The sequence below is a fragment of the Heloderma suspectum genome, chromosome 5 (assembly GCF_057233095.1).
Source record: "Heloderma suspectum isolate Gila_16-S chromosome 5, 16-S_ref, whole genome shotgun sequence".
Taxonomy (NCBI): domain Eukaryota; kingdom Metazoa; phylum Chordata; class Lepidosauria; order Squamata; family Helodermatidae; genus Heloderma; species Heloderma suspectum.
Genome location: NC_139462.1, coordinates 159,474,993 through 159,495,120, shown reverse-complemented (window position 1 = coordinate 159,495,120; position 20,128 = coordinate 159,474,993). Strand labels below are relative to the sequence as shown.

Here is a 20,128-nt window from a genome sequence, read left to right as displayed (position 1 = left end):
TTCACAATGTAACAGTATGAAAGAGCTGGTTCTGCAAATTTATTTATTTTCCTCTTACCTCCCAGTTCCTTTTTCCTTTTGTATTATGTCTCTTAGAGTCCAGGGGTGGGCAACTTTTTTTGCCTCTGAGGACCGCATGCAGAAGTGGGTGGAATACCAGTGGATGTGGCCAGATCTGGCAGTGGGCATACCCTGGCCCAGTGGTGGGTGTGGAGTCCCCCTCATGCACAAACACACAAACCGTCATGCCCCCATTCACACATACCCTCTCACACATAAAAACATTAATTAACCTTCTCCTCCCCACATGCCAGTCTTCCCCATGTAAATCGCACTCCCCCAACCTTCCGAACAGCTGTTTGGTGGGTTGTAGGCAGTGGTGCAGTGGAGCCAGGGCTGGCAGGGATGCAGCACAACACTTTTCCATTAGCAGGGACACAGATGTCATCTGCCACCCTCAACGCGCAGAATTCCCTCCTCCCTAGCTACAATTCTCACAGTAGCTGGGGGAAAATGAATTTTCCCAACAACAATATATTGTTGTCTATTGTAACGGAAAGTATTTTGGCGTGGCTTGGGCTTGAATAGGCACTTAAGACCTGTTACGTTTATAGAAGACCTGCTCCTGGTGGAGATGAAAACTGCTAGAACTGGTTTGTGGATATAGATCAACACAGCAGCCTGAACTTTCGGACTCTTCTTGGGGATGTGGCGATGGGGGCTGTTATGAGGGGACTATGAGTGTCTGCACTTCAGAATGTACTGCTACACATTTCATAGGGAAGATGGCATCTGGAGATGACACTCCCTGCATGCCATCGTCCCCTTCACAATCATGCTCTGTATAGGTGAAGGTAGTGGCAAAATTTGGTGGTGGGCGAAGGGAGGAATTCAGCAGCAGCTTGGGCACCTCTGAGAGGTGCACTGGAGTCCTCCTAGGACTACATGTGGCCCATGGGGTTCCCACATGTCTTGGTCTGAAAGTGGTTATTTGAAACTGTAAACCGCCTTGAGTAATTTGACAGAAAGGCATGATATAAATGTCGTAAATAAATCCACTGAAGTCAGTGGGACTTATTTCCTCACAGGACTGTGCTGCACATCATGTTGTGGGCAGTACTATTTGTTCCTGAAACACTTGGATGGAAATTAACTTCATTAAAAACAACAGCGCTTATTTCTAAATATATGTACTTTTATGCCAACTGGGAGATAATTGTTGAAGATATTTAGAATTGTGTTTCTATTGCTTACCTAAATAAAGTTTTCTAAACTTCTAAATTTATTTTACAAGTAATCACAAGGAACAGCAGAACGAGTTGAGCTTTCAGAGTATCTTGTAAAATCAGGTGTTCATGTCTTTGTTGGATTTTTTTAAAATCCAAATTGTCCTTGGTTCTATTGTTAAGGACTACTTTGAAAAAAATGCAGTGTTGTCATAGAAACTGGATCTTTCTTTTCTTTTCAAAACTGCATTTCAAAGGCGTTGTTACCAGGGTTGTTAAACCTTAGTTGCTTTCGTGCTTAACTGAAAATGAGAAAGCTTATGAATATTAAGTGGTTTGATGTTCAGCTTCTCCCTGGTGTCACAGAAATTCTATGGTATTACAAAGATATGTATGTATACAGAAGAAAGGGTTAGGGTAAATATTTAGCACATTTATACACTAGATGTCCCCTTCATGGATCACTGCCTTGTTGTGGAGAAGGGGCTTGCGTAACTCAGTGAAGCCATAAGCTATGCTGTGCAGGGCCACCCAAGACGGGCAGGTCATGGCAGAGAGTTCTGACAAAATGTGGTCCACTGGAGAAGGAAATGGCAACCCACTCCAGTATTCTTGCCAAGAAAACCCCATGGAACGTATCACAAGGCTAAAAGAGATGATGCCGGAAGATGAGCCCCTCAGGTCGGAAGGTGTCCAATATGCTACTGGGGAAGAGCAGAGGGTATTTCCAAGTAGCGCCAGAAAGAGTGAAGCGGCTGGGCCAAACCCGAAAGGACACTCAGCTGTGGATGTGTCTGGTGGTGAAAAGAAAATCCGATGCTGTAAAGGACAATATTGTTTAGGAACCTGGAATGTCAGATCAATGAATCAAGGTAAGCTGGAGGTGGTCAAACAGGAGATGGCAAGATTGAACATCGACATCTTGGGAACCAGCGAACTAAAATGGACAGGCATGGGCGAATTTAATTCAGGTGACCATCATATCTACTATTGTGGGCAAGAATCCCTTAGAAGAAATGAAGTAGCACTCATAGTCAACAAAAGGGTGGGAAAAGCAGTACTGGGGTACAATCTTAAAAATGATAGAATGATCTCAGTACGAATCCAAGGCAAACCATTCAACATCACAGTAATTCAAGTCTATGCCCCAACCACTGAGGCCGAAGAAGCTGAGGTTGATCGGTTCTATGAAGACCTACAACACCTTCTAGAACTAACACCAAAAAAAGATGTCCTCTTCATCATAGGGGATTGGAATGCTAAAGTAGGAAGTCAAGAAATCACCGGGATAACAGGCAGGCATGGCCTTGGTGTACAAAATGAAGCAGGACAAAAGCTAATAGAGTTTTGCCAAGAGAACATGCTGATCATAGCAAACACTCTTTTCCAACAGCACAAGAGGCGACTCTACACATGGACGTCACCAGATGGTTAATATCGAAATCAGATTGATTATGTCCTTTGCAGCCAAAGATGGAGAAGCTCCATACAGTCAGTAAAAACAAGACCTGGAGCTGACTGTGGCTCAGATCATGAGCTGCTTCTTGCAAAATTTCGGCTTAAATTGAAGAACGTCGGGAAAACCACTAAACCGTTCAGGTATGACCTAAATCATATCCCTGAAGAATATACAGTGGAGGTGAGGAATAGATTTCAGGGATTAGACCTGATAGACAGAGTGCCTGAGGAACTATGGACGGAGGTCCGTAACATTGTTCAGGAGGCAGCAACGAAATCCATCCCAAAGAAAAAGAAATGCAAGAAAGCAAAGTGGCTGTCTGATGAGGCTTTACAAGTAGCTCACGAAAGAAGGGAAGCGAAAAGCAAGGGAGAAAGGGGAAGATATACCCAACTGAATGCAGAGTTCCAGAGAATAGCAAGGAGAGATAAGAAGGCCTTCTTAAATGAACAATGCAAAGAAATCGAGGAAAACAACAGAATGGGAAAGACTAGAGATCTCTTCAAGAAAATTGGAGATCTCAAGGGAACGTTTTGTGCAAAGACGGGCATGATAAAGGACAAAGAAGGCAGGGACCTAACAGAAGCCGATGAGATTAAGAAGAGGTGGCAAGAATACACAGAAGAACTATACAGGAAAGATCTGAATGTCCCTGATAGCCATGATAGTGCGGTCATTGAACTTGAGCCGGACATCCTCGAGAGTGAAGTCAAGTGGGCCTTAGGAAGCATTAGTAACAACAAAGCTAGTGGAGATGACAGTATTCCAGCTGACCTATTTAAAATCCTAAAAGATGATGCTGTTAAAGTGCTGCATTCAATATGCCAACAAATCTGGAACACTCAACAGTGGCCGCAAGACTGGAAAAGGTCAGTTTACATTCCAATTCCAAAGAAGGGCAACGCCAAAGAGTGTTCAAACTACCGCACAATTTCGCTCATTTCACATGCCAGCAAGGTGATGCTCAAAATCCTACAAGCTAGGCTTCAGCAGTATGCGAACCGAGAACTACCGGAAGTACAAGCTGGGTTTAGAAGAGGCAGAGGAACTAGAGATCAAATCGCCAACATTCGCTGCATCATGGAGAAAGCAAGAGAATTCCAGAAAAACGTCTATTTCTGCTTCATTGACTACGCTAAAGCCTTTGATTGTGTGGATCACAACAAACTGTGGCAAATTCTTAAAGTGATGGGAGTACCAGACCACCTTACCTGTCTCCTGAGAAACCTGTACGAGGGTCAAGAAGCAACAGTAAGAACCAGACATGGAACAACCGATTGGTTCAAAATTGGGAAAGGAGTACGACAAGGCTGCATATTGTCACCCTGCTTATTTAACTTATATGCAGAGTACATCATGAGAAATGCCGGGTTGGATGAATCAGAGGTCGGAATTAAGATTGCCGGGAGAATTATCAACAACCTCCGATATGCAGACGATACCACCCTAATGGCAGAAAGCGAAGAGGATCTCAAGAGCCTCTTGTTGAGGGTGAAAGAGGAGAGTGCAAAAGCTGGTTTGAAACTCAACATTAAAAAAACTAAGATCATGGCATCTGGCCCCATCACTTCCTGGCATATAGGAGGGGAAGAAATGGAAGCAGTGACAGATTTTACTTTCTTGGGCTCCAAGATCACCGCAGATGGTGACTGTAGCCATGAAATTAAAAGACGCTTGCTCCTTGGGAGGAAAGCTATGGCCAACCTAGACAGCATAGTAAGAAGCAGAGACATCACCTTGCCAACAAAGGTCCGTCTAATCAAAGCTATGGTTTTCCCAGTAGTAATGTATGGCTGTGAGAGCTGGACTATAAGGAAGGCTGAGCGCCGAAGAATTGATGCTTTCGAACTGTGGTGCTGGAGTCCCCTGGACTGCAAGGAGGTCAAATCAGTCCATCCTAAAGGAAATCAACCCTGAGTGCTCATTGGAAGGACAGATAATGAAGCTGAAGCTCCAATATTTTGGCCACCTAATGCGAAGAGAAAACTCCCTGGAAAAGACCCTGATGCTGGGAAAGACTGAAGGCAAAAGGAGAAGGGGACGACAGAGGATGAGATGGCTAGATAGCATCACGGATGCAATGAATATGAACTTGAGCACGCTCCGGGAGAGAGCGCAGGACAGGAAGGCCTGGCGTGCTATGGTCCATGGGGTCACGAAGAGTCGGACACGACTGAACGACTGAACAACAACAACAACAACAACACTAGATGTTCCTTCAAAGTGTGGAAGGGCTGTAGCTCAGTGGCAGAGCATAAGAATGTAAGAAGAGCCATGCTGGATCAGACCAAGGGTCCATCTAGTCCTGCGTTCTGTTCACACAGTGGCCAACCAGCTGCCCATGGGAAACCCACAAGTAGGACATGAGTGCAACAGCACCTTCCCACCCATGTTCCCCAGCAACTGGTGTAGAGGCTCACTGCCTCTGGTTCTGGAGGTAGCACATAGCCATCAGGACTAGTAGCCATTGATAGCCTTCTCCTCCATGTATTTGTCCAATCCCCTTTTAAAGCCATCCAAATTGGTGGCTACATCCTGTGGTAGCAAATTCCATAGTTTAACTATGTGCTGTGTGAAGAAGTACTTCCTTTTATCTGTCCTGAATCTCCCACCAATCAGCTTCATAGGATGATCCCGGGTTCTAATATTTTGAGAGAGGGAGAAAAATGTCTCCCTATCCACATTCTCCACAGCATGCATAAATTTGTACACCTGTATCATGTCTCCCCTTACCCTCCTTTTTTCCAAGCTAAACAATCCCAGCTGTTGTAACCGTCTCTCATAGGGGAGATGCTCCAGCCCCTTGATCATTTTCGTTGCCCTTTTCTGCACTTTTTCCAGCTCTACAATATATTTTTTTAGGTGTGGTGACCAGAACTGGACACGGTATTCCAAGTGTGGCCGCACTGTAGATTTGTATAGGGGCAGTATGATTTTGAAAGTTTTATTCTCAATTCCTTTTCTAATTATGCCTAACATGGAGTTTGCCTTTTTTTACAGCGGCCACACACTGGGCTGACATCTTCACTGAGCTGTCCACCACAACCCCAAGATCTCTTTCCTGGTCATTGCAAGCTCAGATCCCATAAGGCTATACTTGAAGTTGGGGTTTTTTGCCGAACGTGCATCACTTTACACTTGCACATGCTTTGCATGCAGAAGGTCATAAGTTCAAACCACATCAACTTCTGGTAAGGCTGGGAAAGACTTCTATTTGAAACTGCAGAGAGCTGCAGCCAATCAGTATATAAAGTAGTGATCTAAATGGATCGATGGCCATTATAGTCCTGCTGGTAGAGAGTTGTGGAATGACTTCAGACCTCTGTGCAGCCATAAACAGACTGGGAGGTCTTAGACAAATCATTCTCTCTCCTCAGCTTCTGTTCTCATTATCTGTAAAATGGGAGTAGCATTGATCCATCTCAGGACAAACAATAGAATGGCCTGCCTAAGGACTGCAACCAACATCAGCAGAAACATCCAAATTGTAAATAAGTTTGGGTGTATCAGCAACTCAAAACCTGACAAGAAATATGCAATAACTGATTGTAGAGATTCCATACATTCGTCTGAAATTCCCATCCAGGAAAACCTGTGGTTACTTTAAAGACAGAAATGATGCTACCAAGAGAACTGGTGGGCCATAGTGGTAGAGTATGAGTCAGGATATTCTCACCTTTAAATCTTGCCTCAGCTAGGAACTCTCATAGTAATCTTGGATAAGCTGCCCTTATCTCTGCCTCAGTCCCCTATCTGCAATATGGGTATCATAAAGCTGTATAGTGTTGCTCTAAGGAGTACAGAGAATGACTGAGAATGGCTCTATGGCAGGGGTGTTGAATGGCTGAATTCCATTTTGGAGAAGTTCTTGAGAGGCCACATTCAGTGTGGCTGTGACCAAAGGCAAAAGGAGTAGAGCCCAAAATACCAGCATATTGTAGCTTAAAGCTCTTATTGCCCCTAAATAAGCTTTAGAAGAGAGCCCATGTGGTGTAGTGGTGAGAGTGTTGGACTGGGAGTCAGGAGATCCGGGTTCCAGTCCCCACTTGGCCACGGAAGCTCACTGGGTGACTTTGGGCCAGTCAGACTCTCAGCCCAACCCACCTCACAGGGTTGTGGTGAGGATAAAACGGAGGAGGAGGAGGACTATGTACGCTGCCTTGGGTTCCTTGAGGAGGAAAAAAGGCGGGATATAAATGTAATTAATAAATAAATAAAATTTCAACCTCTTAGAATGGGGGAAAAACTGCACAAAAGCTGGGAAACCTTCAAATGACTGGTAGTCTGGGAAAAGGAGTGGGGTCTAGGGAAGGGGCCATAGGCCTCTGGGGAACCCCAGAGAGCTGGCTTGAGACCCCAAGTGGGCCAGATTTGGCCCCTGGGCCTGAGGTTCTACACCTCTGCTCTGTGGGAAGGACCATATCTCAGATCCCAAAGTCAAGTTCCTTCCAGATAGAGGCCTCCTAGCAGTACCAATCAAAAGGCATTGTGCAACTATCCTGTTTTTTCCTCCTTAATGGATTTAAGATGGACGCTGTGATCAACATCTGTGGCTTTTCTCTGAGTGCCACATCCAAGGGAGGCTTGGAAGGGGGCAACAAGGGAGAGGCCTCCTCAGTGGTGGCCCCCTGACTAGGCCTGCCTGGCACTGACACTATCATCTTTTCTGTGCCAGAGGCTTGGCCAAGACTGTCCTCTACTCCCAGGCATTTAATGGTATATGATGGGGCACTTACGTCAACTGTCTTGAACAGGTCTATTATTGAAATTGTTTATAGAAACTGTTTTTAGCTATTTAAATTGTTTAAAATTTTGTACACTGGTTTTTTTAGATTATGTTTTACATAATGTTCTATATGTAATGTATAATGTTGTTTGTATTTTTTGGTTGAATTGTTGTGAAGTGCCTAGACAGCCTGGGTTATTGGGTAACATACAAATGAAATAAATAAGAAGTGGTGAGAAAACACTGTAAGACTACAAATGGAAGTCAATATATCTGGACCCCCCTAAAATTCCATAAATGAGGCAGTGCAATTGCACAATAAAAGTCCTGTCTGGAAGCATCACCAGTCTCCAGCATCTCCAGGTACGGCTGAAACCACCCCCACCTCCCCATTTGTTGCTGCTAGTGGGGCAATACTGAGGCTACTGAGCTAGACGGACCAATCATCTGACTTGGTATACACCAACTTTTCTATGTTCCAAATCTTGTTTAAAACATAATTTAATCTTAAATATGGTGAGATGAATACATACCAGATTAATTGTCATTCTGTATCATGTATAGTCATTCTGAGTCATGATGAGGCTTTTGCTGGCAAATGTTGGTTAGACATACTGAGGATTCAAATGAGAAATTGTCTACCAGAGCTACAAAGACTTTTAATTTGCTGCGCTTATTCAAAATGAAAAGCTAATATTTGCTGTCACATTTCTCAACATGTCTTTTGCACTTGCAAGTAGTATCACACTTGCAATGACAGTGATAAAAAGTCAGAATGACTACTGACTTAGTTTTTATGTATCTGCATCTGTTTTGCATATTTGAAGTGTCTGTGAAGTTTTATGACAGCGTATCAATACTCTTTTTGAGAACTGCTATTATCATGTGATAATTCTGTTGTTTGAACCTCTTAGGGCATAATCCTATGGGGATAGGCAGACGCCTCTGAACTCAGAGGCAACCACCTATCCAATGCAGGGCAGGAGAAGCATGCAGGGGAAGCATCATTCCCTCCGCGCTTTTCCTGCCCTGCATATGCAGCTAGACAGTTGATTTCGGCTGTCTAGCTGTGTGAGGGCGGAGCGGGGGAGGAGGCTGCTGTACAACACATAGGATATGTCATAGGGGCATTTCTGCCTTCCCCGCCCTGGAACACCTCCCGGAATGCCCTGTTTTGGCCGCTCTGTGCTCCTCTTCAGAGCAGGGAGTGCAGGGCTGTTCTACGCTGCCTGCGAGACAGTGCTGAAGGGGGAGAAGATCGGTTCCTGGAAAACAACATATCCTATGGCCGTCTAGCTGCGGACTAGCGGCCACAGGACTGCTCCCTCCCATACTTTTTTCTTCCTTAACAAATGGTGGGTACACTTTTTTCATACTATATTCAAGAAATGGTTTGATTAAAAAATAGTTATTTGCATTTGATGCCATCAGAACAGTTCTATTTTCATAAGAATATAAGAGCCATACTTCTTATGTTTTGAAATCCATGGTAGATTGAGAATTTGACTAACAAATACTGACACTGAGGAAATATATCCATGAATCATGCCTGTCTTTGGAGGTTGCTGACACCTGAGACCAGTATTTGAAAGCACCAAGAAAAAAAAGTTACAGCAGTATCTGCCCACATTCCAAAAGTGCAGACCAAACTAGATGGAACACAGAAGTTTCCAGAGGGGTATCCTATACCCATTTACCTGGCTGAAAGCCCCATTGAATTCAATACTGCTTACTTCTAAGGAGACATATATAGGTTAGTGCTGTAAATCTCATTGAAGATTGCAGCCTTATAGCATAATCCTATGCATATCAACTCAGAAGTAAGCCCCATTAAGTTCAATGAAGCTTCCCCACAGGTAAATGTGAATTGCAGCCTTAGTTTGCTCTCTATCTCATCAGAAGTATGAGTAAAATCCAATATAAGTCCTACTTAGAGTAGTCCCATTGAAATGAATGGGACAAGTTAGTTAGTAGACCCATTCATTTCAATGGGCCTACTCTAAGTCGGACTTATGTTGGATTTTACCCTTTGAAACCTTTATTTCCCACAACAGCTAAGTCACTGCAGTACACTGCCTCTCCTTTAAAAATAGCAGAGTCTTGTGGCAGCCTAAAGACTTGACAGGTTCATTATGGCATTAAGCTTTTGTGGACTAGAGTCCACTTCTATCAGAGGCATGCAGTGCGCCCCTGAAAGCTTATGGCAACTTTTTCGCCAACCTGGTGCCCTCCAACTATTTTAGACTACAACTCTCAGAATTCCTGACCATTGCCCATGCTGGCTGAGGTTGATGAGAACTGAAGTCCAAAATATCTGGAGGACACCAGATTGGGGAAGGCTGACTTATAGCACAACGGCACGATCTTGCACAATGTACACATCTCCTCAGAAGTAAGCCCCACTGACTGACAGAGCGCCGCTACCGCTCTGGAAACTTGCCTTGTGTTTACGTACATAACGCTCCTGCGAAGTAAGAAGGTGGATCACCGCAGCTGAAAGACGCAGGACACACGCAGCTCTCCAGGGATATTATAAGAAGAGTCATGGTGGATCAGACCAAAGGTCCAGCAGTCTGTTCACACAGTGGCCAACCAGCTGTCGGCCAGGAACCCACAAGCAGGACAGCACCCTCCCACCCGTGTTCCCCAGGAACGGGCATACATAGGCGTGCTGCCTCCGATACTAGAGGTAGCATAATAGCCATCAGGACTAGCAGCCCTTGATAGCCTGAACCTATTGCTCGTCCAGTCCAGCACTGCTTGATTTCAGCATTCTAAGGACCCAAAGGTCGGCGCTGGGAAGAATGACTGAATGAACCGCGAACGGCGACCGTAGGAGCAAAGGGGGAGGCTCCGGGAAATTGGGGGGAGCCTTCGGAAGTGGGCGGGGCCAGCTCCCGACGACGGCGGCCGCGTGACCATGACGCAGCTGGCCCGAGGACACCATAGAGACCCAAGAACTTTTACGTAGATCCCGGAAGTGAGTTGGAGAGAGTGGTTAGGCGGCGTCTGGCGCTGCGGTGAGCCGGGGAGGAAAGTAACTGCCGGAGACGGGGTGGGAGGGGACGGAGCGCGACTTTAAACGCGGGGGGCGACGGACGAGCCAAGAAGCAGGAGAAGATGGCGTCGTTCATTACGGTGCAGCTGAAGAAGGCCTCCGAGGTGGACTTGGCCAAGCCTCTCTGCAAGTTCATCCAGCAGACTTACCCGGGCGGGGAATCGCAGGCCGAGCACTGCCGCGCCGCCGAGGAGCTCAACAAGCTGCGCAAGGGCGCGCTCGGGCGCTCGCTCGACAAGCACGAGAGCTCGCTCGAGACCCTCCTGAGGTGAGGCGGGGCTGAGGCGAGGCGAGGCGAGGCGAGGCGAGGCGAGGCGAGGCGCGGGCGGGCGGGCGGGCGGGCGGGAAAGGTGAGCCGAGGGCGAGGCTGTGAGGGAGAGGAGAGGAGCCGCGCGCCGGCCGCGCCCCTGACCGCTGTCACGGGAGGGAGCGAGCGAGGCGGCGGCCAGAAGTTCTCTGCGAGCGAGCGGGCGGGCGGGCCGCTTGCGGCTCCGAGGGTCTCTCTCCGTCGAGAGGGGTGTCTGCGCCTTCTCTGTCCGCTGTGGTTGAGGGCGGGCGGGCGGATCTCCTCCCATCTTTCAAAAGCCCACCAACCGGACCCTAACGCAGAAGATTAGGATTAGAGGGTTCTGAGCCCCGGGACTTGTTGTGAACACCGGAAGTGGACGCGGCTCGCAGTCGTTCCGCGCGAGATCCGCGTCTGTTTTTATTTAAAGCATTCCTATCCCGGGACAGGAAGGCCTGGCGGGCTATGGCCCATGGGGTCACGAGGAGTCGGACACGACTGAACAACAGTCCCACCGCTCGGCCAAAAGCTCTTGGGGCGGCCTGCGTGCATTCAGTAAAGCGAGACAGCCCCCGCCCGCAGACTTGGGATCTAAGAGGAAAAGGGGATGGGGAGGGAAGAGGAAAAAAAGGTGACTTGTTCTGCGAGGCTGGTGGAATGACCCGTTTCGCCTTTCATCTTCCCCTGCGCAGCTTGCTGGAATGGCTGCTTGTGACGATAGTTGAGGGAGGAGGAGCCTTCATGGAGGAGGGCTTTCAGCAGGGCTCCTCTTCTTGTTTACCCCAAGCTTTCTTCATTTCAGCAGTGTAATGTGTGTGGGGTGGGGTGGGGTGGGGGGGTAATGTTCTTGCAGTTAAGAAAGTTAAGAAAGGAATTGGCAGCTATTGGAGATCTACCACAAATCATTTAGATCAACTACTAGATTCAGATGTACTCCCTGCCCATCCCTGTTTTAGGGGCTCTTTTCCTCCACCTCGATGCTTATCTTACACTTAGGATCACACTTATTAAAAAGCAGCAGCTACCCCAAGATGCTTAATCTAAAATAGCCACCACTCTGAACCTTTGTTTGTAATCAGTAGTGCTCTCCTCTGTTTTGATCCATTAAGTGAGCGGGCCAAACTCATTCTTGTGCCATCGACCTGGTTCACACGACACAATAGCCCATTGAAGGTTAATTTACCCTCCAGGAGCTGCAGCACGTGCCAGACACCTTTAGGAATATGCAACTGCCAACTGCAGGTTGCTGTGGGTTATTGTGTCAGGTGAACCCAGGTGGTGTGGGTTGTTTGAAGGTTAAACAACCCTTGCATGACCCAAGGTTTGTTGTAAGGTTATGCGAGGGTTGTTTAACCCTCAAATAATCCCCAACGGTCAGGTTCACACAACATGATAAGCCACAGCAACCTGCAGTTGGGGGTTGCATAGTCATAATGGCAGCTGGCACACGCTGCTGCTCCTCGAGGGTAAATTAATGTGTGAATTGGACCAGAGCTTAATGTTATTCTCAAAGTGGTTGAAGGGTGGTGGTAAGCCTGTTTCTGCTTTTGGGAGGCATGAATCCAAAACTGTTCAGGGAGAAGGACACACAAGTCATAAATACTATAGAGATTCTGGCATATTTCAGTTATCCTAATAGGGGAATCCGATGGATGTACATAGGAACATCGGAAACTACCTTATACTGAATCAGACCATTGGACCATCTATCCCAGAATTGTCGACACTGACTGGCAGTGGCACTCGGGTTTCAGGCAAGAGTTTCTCCTTTATTTGCTGGTTGATTGTAAGCCACTCCAGGAGCATTTTTTTGGCTGAGGAGTGGGATAAAAATACCTTAAATTTTCTGCCTTACCCAGAGATGCCAATGATTAAACCTGGGACCTTTTTTATACAAAGCATGTGCTTTACCACTGAGCTATAGCCCTTCCCTTACTTGGAAATTTCCAACTGTCTTCAGTGGGGCTTACTCCCTAGTAGTTGTGTTTAGGGTTTGAGCCTAAGGGTCTCTAATTTTTTTTCTTTTTTAATTCTGGGTAAAGCATGTTTCTCTTATAGAAGCCAGTTCAAATGCCTCTTGAATTGAGTTGGATTATGAGGAAACTAGGTACGGTTGTGGAAGGGATGAAAGAGGACTGCAGAAAGGGGATAGGTAAAAAGAAGATAGGTGGTATGGAAGATGGAAATTGGGAGTACTGGAGTAAAGGAGATTCCAGTTGTTACATAGAAACTTATACTATAGGTGAAATTGATCAGGAAGGGCCATATAAACCATGTATATATATCAGTGGATTTAGCTCAATAGATTTAGATCCATTATTTCAAAGGATTTTTGAGTACTGTAACATGCCCTATGTGGGGCTGCCTTCAAAAATTTCAGGTGGTCCAGAATGCTGCAGCCAGATTATTGACCCGGGGCCAGTTCCAGGGAGCATGTGATTCCTTGTCACAGCAGTTTCACTGGCTACTGGTCTGTTTCCAGGCAGAATTCAAGCTGCTAGTTATAACCTATAAAGTCCTATATGGCCTGGGACCAGGCTACCTGAAAGACTGCCTTCTCCCATATGAGCCTGCCCGGTCCTTAATTAATTACATTTCTGTACCGCCCAACAGTCGAAGCTCTCTGGGCAGTTCACAAGATCTTCTGGAGAGGCCCTTCTTTTGAGACTGCCACTACCAGAGGTGTGTTTGGTAGCGATGTCAGGCAGGACCTTTTTGGAAGCCGCTCCCAGGCTGTCGAACTCCCTCCCGAGGAAAGCTAAGTTTGCTCCCTCTCTGCTGTCCTTCCGCTAGCAGGTGAAGACCACTTTGTTCAGAAAGGCCTTTGGCCTGTAAGTGGGTCTGTTTGGGTTGGGTGCTGTTTTTTATTTTTTAATTGTTACTTTTTATTGTATATTAATGTATTGTTTTATTGTTTTAATCCATTTTAATTGTGCTTGTAAGCTGTCTCGCATGCCATTTTTTGGTAGAAAGGTGTGGTATAAATCAAATAAATAAATAGTTGTGTCATTAGTGTGCAAATATCCTTAACCTAGAATGACCCTATCTGTAGTATGAAAATCTGGAGTGCTTGCCCTGTTTGAAAAGACACATTCGGAAGGCTGCAAATACGTTTTTTTTCAGATCCTTAGCTTTCTGAATTGAATGCAATGCTTCAAACAATGCAAATTAATTCTGCTCCATTTTGCAAATTGAGTGGCATCCCAAGAGAAAAATTATCTCAAACTTTCCAAGTAATCACTTTTTGACAGGTAGGAGAACCAGTTTTTCTGCATCATGATTTTCCAAGTGGGCCAAGAAGGCTGTCCTTCCTGTTGTCTCTCTATTCCTATAAGATATTTTTTTAGAAAAATCAGATTTAAATGAAACAAAAATTTAGGAGTGAAAAATTCCATTAAAAGTCAAGGTGGATTGATTTAAACCATATTTCCCATTTTGAAATTCATATTCCCAACCAAGAATCAATTCTAACTGGTTGCTCTAACAAATTAAAATATATTGATTTGCAACATTTTTTTTAACTTAAAGGTATAAATCAAAACCGTTTGTCATGCAGCTCAAATGCCTTTTGAACTGTAGAACTGTCTGCTTATAGACAGGATAGGTACATGTGCTTCGCTATTAATCAAGAACACTTACCTGAAGGCTAAGTCTTCAATCCTATGCTCCCTTATTTAGAAACAAGTCCCATTGAACAAAGTGAACTTACCTCTGAGAAAACATGAATAAATATGGGGCATAGCCTGTCAAGAACCTTTTCGAAGCAAGGATTAGAAGTTACTGAGCAAGACAGTGTTTCTCCATGAGATTGAAAGTGCATACCAACGCTTTTTGGTTGATAGTCATAAACATTAATTGCAGAACTGAATTTGTTGTAGCGCTCAGGTAACTGGGTATAAAATAGGAGTACATGTGGGGTTAGTGGTTGATCTTCATGAGATATGTTCTGTTTGTTTGGGTTTTTAAGGTTTTGTGTCCTGCTCTTCAATAACATTCTCAAAGCAGTTTACACAAATCATACAAACAATAATTTATTACATAATCAACATTCAAAAGTTAAAAACATAAATGGCAAAACAGCATTAAAGTCAACATCAGAGATGAAACTAATTCTTTAAATGCCTGGGAAAATAAAAAAGTGCCTGGGATGACTTGCTAGTCTCTGGATATAGTATGAAGTGCACAGTAATAAATATGAAAGACATGATTTTTTGTATAATTTGTAATGCTTAATCACAGAAGTTGGAAGTTTTCTTTTACATAAAAAAGAAGCCTTTAATTTAGTGTTTATTTATTTATTTATTTATTGCATTTATACCCCGCCTTTCTCCCTCTCGCAAGGAACTCAAGGCGGCTTACATTATCCTCCTCCTCACCGTTGTATCCTCACAACAACAACCCTGTGAGGTAGGTTGGGCTGAGAGTCTGTGACTGGCCCAAAGTCACCCAGTGAGCTTCCATGGCCAAGTGGGGACTAGAACCCGGATCTCCCGGCTCCCAGTCCGTCACTCTCACCACTACACTACACTGGCTCTCACTGTTTGATGTTTAATCCCAACACATTCAGCTTATTTTAAAGGGGAAAAATTTATATTATCTGAAGAGAAACCAGAATATAAACATTTAAAAGTTTCTTTACTGTAACCGATTTAAAAACAAAACAGAACTTTTTCTTAATTTTTTAAAAACATTTATTTTTATCTCTACCGATAAATGCTTTACCATAGGGAGTATTAGTCACTTTCTTTGGGCTTTGATAGCCATGAAGTGTGCCTAATTAAATACTTGGAATGATGGCTGTGAACTCTTGATATGCTTTGTTAATAATCACAATACATTAGCTAAATGATGAAGCAACAGCAGAGATTTATAATGTAACAGCATTTCCCTGTAATATGTAATGAATGCGGAAAGCCTTGTGAGCAGAATGCCTTTAGAAACATGGATGATGCTGTTAGCGTTCACAAATATAGCTAACAACCTTTTCTGAATGCAGGTTTGGTTCTTCATGTCATGAAATATCACTTAAGGGTAAAAAGATATGATATGAAGCTTGTTTACTCATTTACTGAAATAACGTTCAACTAAGTCAGAATTTTCCATAGTTAATAAGTGGAAAAGTGACTTACTAGATGAAAAGAAAACCAATGGTTGTCTTATGTTCTAACACTGGAATATATCAAGCTTTAAAAAAAAATCAGAATCAAGTATTGCTTTATTTGAAATGATTGTTTTGAAACTAATACTTCTGTGTTATGAAAGTTCATAAAGGAAAGGGGTTGAAGTCCATAATCCTTCACTGAAGTAGCAATTTAGTGACTGATTTGAAAGAACCATTTGCTTAGTGCTTATTTAGGGCTTTGACCCATGCAGTATGCAAGATGCTGATATGAAATGTCACTAAAATGTTAATCTATAAACTTCTACTCAAAGCTGAATAGTATGTGTCCCCATCTAATTTATGAGTCCAAGCAATTGGATGCCTAAGACTTACGGTTTTCTTACAAACTGTAAAGAGATTTGCAGGTTCTCATAAGTGCATGTATACTTGGACTTGCAGCTCTCTTGTGCGGAATTGTACAAGATAATACCTACCCCCCCCCCCCAGCCACGTTCAGATGTCATGATAACCCATGATGGGTTAATAAGCTAGGCACAGTAGCTTATTTTTGAAATAGACCATGATTTCCCGCCACACAAACAGGCTAATACGTTACTGTGAGTAGCTTATTAAGCTACTGTGCGTTGTTTGACTCATACCCCGCCCTGTCTCACCCTCTCAGTCCTCCCAGTGGTATCCGATCTTCCTTTGCTGTGGAAATACATCCTGCCAGCCCTCGCACTGCAGCTATGTCACTTGCCTGTCTCCGATTGGCCAGCTTTGCACAAGGGGTGTTGCCAGGAGTGCCACCACTCTTGAGGCACTCCACCCAGCACCATTCCTCAGCTGCTCCTCCTCTGATCATGCAGGGTTCTCCATGGGTCTCATGTGCATCCCTACTAGGGGATGCTGTGTATGAAGTTTGGTACCACTCCTGCAAACCTCCATGGGGTTATAGCCGCCATCCTCTTTTTGAGGAAAAGGCGCTTTCACTCGTCCATGCAGTCGTGCAGGGTTTTAAATGGGCCTTGTGCACTTTCGTTTGCACTTCATACACAGCATCCCCATGTCTTTCCATTCCCCGCCCCCTCCTCCTTTCCAGCACAGTTTCCCCCAGCCATTGTCAAGCCTACTTTTTCAAGTCCATGTCTACCTTCTCTGCCACTTCTCCTCCGCTCTCAGTATTAGTTTCCCTTCATTAATCTCCCCCCCCCCCCGCTGCTAGTTGAAGCTATTCAGGGAAAAGTGTGAAGAAAAGGAAAAGGGGTGGGTGGGAGCTGTAAGTCCTTGGCAGTCTGCTGGAATGAGGTAAAATTGCACAGGTGGGGATCCCTCATAGGGAGCCTCCAAATGCTGTAGTGGATAACAGTGCATTTTTGTTTTTTCATGGAAAAGTGAGCATGTTTTTCCCCCGATCCCCCATTTTCCCCTATTCTGCAGTTGCCTCTGTACTTCTTTATTTTTTATTTTTCCTTTGTACTTTCGTGCATTTCCAAATTTGCGCATTTTCAGAGTTGCAAATAGGGAAGGCTGGTATTGTTTTACTTCGCTGCCGTGGGATCGCACAATCAGGGTAGGCTGCCCGGAAAAGAAAAAAGGGGGTGGGAGCTCTAGCTCCTTGACAGTTTGCTGGAATGGGGTGAAATTGCACAGCTGGGGTCTCCTCATGGGAGTCTTCAGATGCTGTAGTGGATAATTGCACAATTTTGCTTCTTCGTGGAAAAGTGCGCATAACAGAAAAAAGGGGGTGGGAGCTATAACTCCCTGACAGTTTGCTGGAAAGGGGGGAAATTGCACAGGTAGGGTGCTTTCATGGGGACCCTCCAGACGCTGTAGTGGATTATTGTGGAACCGCACTTCTTCATGGAAAAGGAAGCAGTTCTTTCCCTATTCTCCTGTTTTCCCCAATTTCCCAAGTTGCATAGTTTCAAAGTAGCAATCAGGGAAGCCTGTCATTGTGTAACTTCACTGTAGTGGGATAGCATGATAGCGTGAGGCTGTCATTGTACTCGGGGAGAGCTGTCATTTTGTAACTGTATTGTGCTATTGGGAAGGCTATACTTGTTTGACTCTGGTTATCCCTCAGCTGCTTGTCAGATCTTGGAAAAAGAGCTCTGCAGGCTGGAGCAGAGTGGCCACAACGGTTTTAACTGCTCTTGCCAGGCGACTCTGCCGGGGATCAGAATAAGCCATGCTTACCGCTAGATGACAGGATAATCCATGGTTGGTTAAATAACCCTTACGTCAGACCATGGGTTATCAGAGTGGCATATTTCGGCCAAATAAGTCATTGTGGATTAAAACATTCCTGACAGATGACACAATAACCAATGATGGTGGTGGCTTATTTAACCCATCATGGTTTATTGCGACATTTGAACCCAGTCACACTCTGAGGATAAACATGATGGAAGCTGATTAAACCTCCAGGTATGGTTGAGAAAGCTGCTCAGTGTGGGTTTATGGATGCTATTGTAGAGTTCACCTAATTGACATGAAAGGTATGATGCCAAATTCTAAATGGCAGTTCTGTTAGACACTGTATTTTCTCAGATTTTTTATATGTGAATAGAACTGGTAGTGGAGCTAAAGAACAGAGCCTCCACGTCTCTAGACTTTTGGGTCACCAACATTATTTTTAGGGGAGGAACAGAGCTTTATTTAATCAAGACAAACTACCCATTCTTTTCTAAAGTCTAAAGGCAGAATTCAGCATTGCACAAATGGAAGTCTGCTCATGCAACAGGACTTTCTCCTTCTCCCTTCCTTCCTATAGTCCCCCACAAATTTGCTTGACAGGGTCCCTCAACCCTCTATAATAAATTTGGGGTATGTTCAGCGAGGAGGGGATTCCCCCCACATCAAGTTCCGATGACTACTTCACTGGATTTCATCCGTAGACAACTATGATCCCCTCAGGACCCTATAGAGAAGATAATGTATGTGGATGTGTCAGGGGTGTGATGCTTGATTATCGTCTTCCATTTTACTCAATTCTGGCTAACAGTCTAAAAAGTATTCAATTGGACATTATAGAAACTTTTTCCGAGTTTCATTGATCTTCCCTTGAATTAAATTTTGTAGGCAGGAAATGGTGAATGTTAAACCTCGAAGCCTAACCATGCATAGCAGCAACCTAGAGTTTCTGTTGAATCACTCTTCAACCTCATATCGTGGAGGCTTTTGTCTTGTCCCTCTTGAGTTTTGATTATCCTTCAGTTTGAGATCAAGTAGACTTGGCATCTTAACGAATGAGTCACAGAAGCCAAGACAGCCTGTGAATCCAGCTCATGTAGATTTTCCAGTTCTAAGACTAGTTGGACAGCGCTAGTTGGTGTCTGTCATTTTCTCCCATCTACAGGCAAGCCTCAATAAGATGTGTTTATTTTTTGGTAGTGTTAATCCGTGCTTTATAGGTATTTTGCTGGTTTCTTAGTATCATAAATATCATTTTTCCCGTTGAGGTATATATTGTGACCTCTTATATGTAAATAAAGCAAACATCAGTATTAAACCTATGTATACATTTATGCCTGTTCTTATTTACTTATTAATTTCAGATACTATGATCAGCTGTGTTCCATAGAACCAAAATTCCCATTTTCTGAAAATCAGGTAATGCATTTTACCTCTTAAATATTGCCTTGATATGCAATAAAATGGCTAAAAGAGGACAGTATGAAGCAGCTTCTGAGTGGATGAGAAATTCAGTCACGCTTTCATAATCACATGGATGTGATTGTGAAGTCATATGCCTTGATTCTTTGAAGAGCAATAGCAACAATTTTTATAGCTGTTGAAATGTAGGCTTGGAAAGAGTAGGTATAAGTCAGCTGAAGATTTGAAGCTCACTGGTTACACAAGAGATTTAAGTATATTCTTAAATCTGTTCCACAGAAATCAGTGAGAGTCCAGGCTGCTTAACTTTGCTTAAATATGCCTGCAATTATTGGTTTGGAGTGAAAGCTATAGGCCCAAACGTACTTGTGCTGGTAGAACAGATAGATGTAAATGTGGTTCTTGCTATTTTCATAGCATTCTCTTTAACAAACTATTGCTTTTTTCCTGACAATTTTCTGTATTATCAAATATATATTAAGATGTGGACTTTAATCCGTAGGCCATTTTGCATGTAATGACAGTCCATGGGTTAAACAACCATGAGCTGTCATACACAGGTGGGAGAGAGTGGGTGTGCTGAGTCCCACATTCCTACAACTTCCACTTTTAATCAGAAACCTATGATCAGCCCATTCGTAGGTGGTTGAGCAT

At 44.3% G+C, this 20,128-nt stretch overlaps 1 protein-coding gene across 2 annotated transcripts in view; it reads left to right on the top strand.

The window, feature by feature from the left end:
- The first annotated feature begins 10,380 nt into the window (after window positions 1–10,380).
- PDCD6IP (programmed cell death 6 interacting protein) overlaps window positions 10,381–20,128 on the top strand; it is a 41,980-nt gene continuing 32,232 nt past the window's right edge. For both annotated transcript variants that reach the window (XM_084857986.1, XM_084857985.1), the window contains exons 1-2: window positions 10,381–10,737; window positions 19,417–19,471. In XM_084857986.1, the coding sequence (XP_084714112.1) occupies window positions 10,532–10,737; window positions 19,417–19,471 (261 nt within the window). In that variant the 5' untranslated portion in view covers window positions 10,381–10,531. The remainder of the gene's footprint in view (window positions 10,738–19,416; window positions 19,472–20,128) is intronic.